Genomic DNA, 6,000 nt, shown 5'->3' with positions numbered 1-6,000 from the left:
CAATGAATGCATGTCCTAGGCGAAATTTTGCGCATACACCCTTAAAAACTAAAATTGCACTTTAGCTACGCCAGATATATGCAACACAAATTACGACTCTTATTCTGATATTAAAAATTATTGTCTGTTGTTATAATTTGTTTATATATTTTCACTTTGTTTCTCAGTCTCAGTATGCATTTTATTTTATTAGAATATTTATATAATATTATAATACAAAAATTTTATTTGAACTAATTGAATCGATGATTAGGAAGTTTCCATGGAAGTTTCCACTTTCTCGAATGATCTTGGACGAATCAAGAATAGGGCTTTTCATTCACAGTCATTTGTTTCGAGCTTCTGTCATGTGTCACTAAATATATCTACGTCATACGTTATTGGTATATCCAATGATAGAAACCAAAGACGTATGACGTAGTTATATTAATATTATGTGACACATGACAGAAGCTCGAAACAAATGACAATCGATGAAAAGCCCTATCAAAGACAACGACGCTTCTCTTCTAAGTGTCACTGTCAATGTCATTCTTGTACTTTGTACTGGTTACTGTTACTGGGCCCGGATTACGTACACTCGATACGCATCGTATCCGCCATGTTTTCCCATAGCGCCTTACGGGAAAACATGGCGGATACGATGCGTATCGAGTGTACGTAATCCCTATGCATGTTATATGTTTTTTGCTCCTGAATTTTGACAGATTAGAATTATAGATTTTGAAAAAGTTACAACTTTTAGACAAAAACTCCGTTTTAGAAAAGTAAAACTGGCTAATTACGGCGATATGGATGTTGATCCGACCCCAGGTAATTCAGGTGGTATGTACCTATATATATTTTTCAATTCTTTGTTGTACACCAACCAAAACAAGAAGTCGGCAAAGCCTTAACATGATAATCAAATTGTTTTCAATTATGTGAAGAGTACATTTTAATTGTATCAAGTGTAATGTGGAAATATGCCTGTTTATAAGTTTTTCTTTATTATCGTAATATGTGTATTATTGCCTAAAGTATAGAGCATATATTTAAATACATAAAAAACAGCAGGTGTGTTAATTTGTCTGTTAGTGTCATGTTTTAGAATTAGTTCCAAGTACTAGGAGCGTTGACCGCTCTAAAGATATGACGCTGAAAATTAGGCACCAGGTATTTAAAAATACAAATGTTAACTACCTTTTGTCATTATCCAGCAAGTGCCAGACAACTTGGAAGATTCTTAACATTATTTACTTTTGTAGAAAGGTATATAACCTCAAACAACAAAAAGTAAATGGAAAAAGAAGGGAAACAGTAATCATAGGGATATGGTTATCTTAAGAACTTAACCCATTCGCTGCCGATCAGGCACCAGCATGTGATATGGTTACTTCAGTCAGGTGCTGTTCATGCTCCAGCGAGTGAAATGCTTATTTCAGTCAGGTGCGGTTCAACATAGTGGCTCCTAGCCGAGTTCCATCCTTTTCAATAGGCTGCGAATGGATTAACATACCAAATAAAATTTAATAGCACTTAGAACATACATAAGTACTGCTACTGCTGCCATCGTAGTAGCACTTTATGCTGACCTGAGCTCAAGGGTCAAATTGCTCTTGCTCGTAAGTTATGTTTGGATATGAGTGTGTATGTGGTTGCAAAATATTGAATATTTTATACCCATTTGAAATAGTGCCGATTCATCCTCTCTAAAGACAAAATTTTCCACTAAGTGTATTTTTTTTAAATAGTATAGTTTCCAATCCTTATAGAATATTATATCTGCTTATGTGTAGTTCAGTGTTTGGTATTTATTTCAATAAAAACATGGTTCCTGAAGTATTTTATCACTTAGACTGCAAAAAAATTCCTTCCAGCTGCAAATATTTTTATCCTATATATTTACATACAAGCGAGAATCAATTGTGGATTCTTGAGGCTGTAGGATCAAATTGCCTGTGCATGCTTCTCATGGTAGTTTACCTGTTAATGGCTTTGAAAAAATGTTTAAATTAATTAGGTATGGAAATTCTTACAAAAACTATACAATTGTTTAATAAATAATTTCTACAATATTTTGGATTTTATATGAAAAAAACTTATAGTACATTGGGGTGCAAAATTAACCGGACACACCTTAAAAATGGGTCATTTTTGATGTCTCGAATTTCCTAAACCTGTTGTCCGATTAAAGTGATTTTTTAATATGTTATAGCCTTATTCTTTAACAATATCGCTGTAATAATATTGTTTTTAAACAGGTAAATTTTCATTGTATACCGGGTGTACCAATGAAACTATGTTTTTTTCTCAAACTTCGCATCACCCTGTGGAATATTCTAGCATTTATAAAATACTTAAATTAAAACCCAATTATAGCCTCATGTTTTCTCTACATTCTGTTTTTTGATTCATTCGCTTATGTTGGACCATAAAAAAATTAGGTACTTTAACAATTAGCCATATTTCTCATTAATACAGGGTGTTTTTAAATAAGTATGGCAAACTTCAAGGTGTAATTCTACATGAAAAAATAATGACAGTTTGCTTTCTAAACATATGTCCGCAAATGCTTAGTTTGCGAGATAGAGCGTGTTGAAATTTTTCTTACAAACTGACGATTTATTAATTTATTGCTTTAAAACCGGTTGAGATATGCAAATGAAATTTGGTGGGTTTTAAGAAGTAGTTATTGTACATTTTTTGACATATAAGTAAGAATTAAATATTCACCATTGGCGCGCATACAGGTAATATGAGACATCATATTACCTGTATGCTCGCCAATGGCGAGTATTAAATTCTTTATTGTATGTCAAAAAATAAGCAATCACTATGTCTTAAAACCCACCAAACTTCATTTGCATATCTCAACCGGTTTTAAAGCAATAAATTAATCGTCAGTTTGTAAGAAAAATTTGAACACGCTCTATCTCGGAAACGAAGCATTTGCTGACATACCGTTTATAAAGCAAACTGTCATTATTTTTTCATGCAGAATTACCCCTTAAAGTTTGCCATACTTTTAATTACCCCTTAAAGTTTTGATGAAAAACATGGCTAGTTGTTAAAGTACCTAACTTTTTATGGTTTAATGTAAGCTAATGCATCAAAAAATAAAATGTTGAGAAAACATGAGGCTATAGTTTGATTTTAATTTTAGTATTTTATAAATTATTAGTTTTTTCAGGATTCGAAAAAAATGAACACAATGTCTGTGGTAATATTTCCAATTCTACCTTTGTCATACAACGCACTCAGTCGAATAGAATATTGTCAGCATACTGTCAGTCAGACAGTGACAATCAGTGACAATTTTAAATATTTGACATGACATCAGGAATATTTTGAGTTGTTGATTAAATAATATTGATATATAGTGTATTTGATAAATAATTGATTTAAGACGTGAACTTAATAAAAAGTTATTTATTGTGTATTATTTGTGGAAGATCCAAGCAGAGAATACATTAGGATAATATATTCTGTGATCCAAGTATTTTGTTGTTAAAGATGTTCAAAATTGTAAGCATTCCATAGTAACAATGTATTATTAAAAAATAACTTAAACGCTTTTCCTATTTTCTCAATTGAGTATTAGTTTTTGTTGTACATATAAATTGTTACAATCACTGAATACATAGTTAGTGATAAAATTATCACATTTATTAACTGAATTAATAATTTGCAATTATAAAAATAACAGTTATCCAAGAACATTCAAAAGCCATCTCTTTAAATTAATGATGACATTGTCAAGTAGAATGACATTATAATAATAAATGTTTACATATCCATACCAGTGTGAATTTTACTACACGCAATTTGCCATGTAAAGACAGAAAAAGTAGGGATATCTGTATAATATTTGCGAATTTCAAAAGCCCCTTTCAAAATATCCTCGACAAAATAGCCCCTAAACAAAATAGATCACACACAAATAAGCCCCGGCGACAACACCCCCAATAAAAAGTTTTACCTTTTAACTTTTAAAAACTTATTTTATTAACGTTTCCACTTTCACTTTGGACGTCGTTGTCAAAATACAAAATATTAATAAATGAAACAAAAATGTTGTTGCTTAGTAAAAAAATTCTTCTAATAATTTAATTTAATCTGACTCATTCATATCGGCAATTGAGACATACAGTATGGTGCAAAAGAAAGGAATAAGTTTGTTATTTCGTAAACCCGCGATGTTACGGGAAAAATCCTAAAACAGGTCGATTTTTTATTTTTAAATTACGATATTTTGGTATATATGTCATACTAGTGACTCATCCATCTGAGCGTGATGACATTCAATGATAGGTCTAAATGAGAATAAGGGTAGTGTGATAGCTCATTTGAAAGTTTATTTAATTCTCTATTCAGTAATATAAACATTTACATAATTATCTTTATATGTGTCCAAAACTTTTTTTAATTTAAATTATTTGACAAAAAAAGAAGAATGCATGTAATTAATTTAATTCAAAATACATTTTACTGCTGTCAGAAATCAGACAAAAATGTTTATATCACAAATAAACATTCATTTTCGCTTAAATTAAATACTTCCAATCGAAAAGCAGATCACATTCAATCGAAACAGAAGACAGGGTTCGAGTATCTGAAAAGACCATTTTTATTTAATGTGGTTAAGGTAAACATCTGAATAGAGGATAATTACCATTTCCGAGAAAATGTATTTTTAAGGTATTTTTTCATGATGAATTCTGAAGGGAGCTTTTTTGTGGGCGAGCTATTATTGCGCGGGTATTTTGTCTGCAGGCTATTTTGTCGGAGCTATTTTGTGTGCGGGATATTATATCGGGGCTATTTTGTCGGAGCTTTTTCGACAGGCTATTTTGACGGGGTACCCTGTTAACCAATTCGGTTTGTTTTTCTTAATATTATTTAATTCTAAGAATAACGTGTCACAAAAATGTGTAGATGAAAAAATTGTTAGCAAAGCCATTTCTAAATCTTCTATATAAGTTGGTATAACTTTCAGGTGGTCTGTTCCAAGACTTTCTTTTTCTTCCTTTTAGTCGTATGTATTAATTTACATTCTTCAAACAATTTAGTTCTATATTTTCAAATACTGATTCTAACAAATAAATAAATCTACTTCTGGCTATGACATTGAAATTATCTGCAAATGCTCGTATTTGTATACTTTTTGCTGTGATTGCTCCTCTAACATTGACTCCTGACTCTGAAAATTTTCGGTATAATGTGATGTTTAAGAGAATATGGGACAATACATTTTCTTGTCTTAAGGCTATTTTCTAACTTGGATTGTATCTGTAAGTTTGTTCTAGGTTTTTTTACAATATCTTTGATTGATGTTATCCACGCTCAAAATCAATGAAAAGATCACATGTGTCTAAATTAAATTCACTAGTTCTTGTCTGGATTTGCTTTAAGACCAACATCTGGTTTCTGTCTGTGAAAACTGCACTGCTACAACTATTTGTCCTGTGATTGCCAGATAGTTTTTAAATTGAAGGTGGACTCACTTTTTGTGTACACAGGGGAAAAGAAGTAAATGTTTCAAATTAAAGTTTATTGCAATATATATTGTCGTCATTTGCCCAAATGTGTGTTTATAATATTTATTTTAAACTTCTCCCTACTTGTACTTATTTTTTTAAACAAATAAATATGATATCTCAGGGCTCTTTCACTAATTAAAACTAAACGTGGCTTCAAAGTATTTTTTTGCTATTAGTTGCCTTTGAGGAAAGGGACAGACAATAGGAAAATAAATTTACAGCAATATTATGAAATTACAAAACATGTTATATATATATTTTTTTTTGTCTGATTCTGGCTTTGGTTTAGAACTAGAACCTTTAGCCACGTAATTGTATAACTTATCACTAAGTCAGGGGAGTAATGTGTAGTGTGTGTGTTGAGTAAGTGTCTTGTTACTTTGCAAAGTCGACGTCATTGTCTTTGCAAAGTAACAAGACACTTACTCAACACACACACTACACATTACTCCCCTGACTTAGTGATATGTTATATTTT

General features: G+C 31.1%; 1 protein-coding gene across 5 annotated transcripts in view; it reads left to right on the top strand.

Moving 5' to 3' along the window:
• Window positions 1-535: 535 nt before the first annotated feature.
• The window catches only part of LOC126879236 (BAG family molecular chaperone regulator 2), a 29,262-nt gene continuing 23,797 nt past the window's right edge, over window positions 536-6,000 (top strand). For 2 of the 5 annotated variants that reach the window (XM_050642288.1, XM_050642287.1), the window contains exon 1: window positions 536-825. In XM_050642288.1, the coding sequence (XP_050498245.1) occupies window positions 792-825 (34 nt within the window). In that variant the 5' untranslated portion in view covers window positions 536-791. Of the gene's footprint in view, window positions 826-1,168; window positions 1,605-6,000 lie in introns of those variants that run through there. The other 3 variants (XM_050642289.1, XM_050642290.1, XM_050642291.1) reach the window with 3 other exon arrangements.

Source organism: Diabrotica virgifera, chromosome 1 (assembly GCF_917563875.1).
Source record: "Diabrotica virgifera virgifera chromosome 1, PGI_DIABVI_V3a".
NCBI classification, from domain to species: domain Eukaryota; kingdom Metazoa; phylum Arthropoda; class Insecta; order Coleoptera; family Chrysomelidae; genus Diabrotica; species Diabrotica virgifera.
This window is presented reverse-complemented; position numbering and strand designations above follow the sequence as displayed.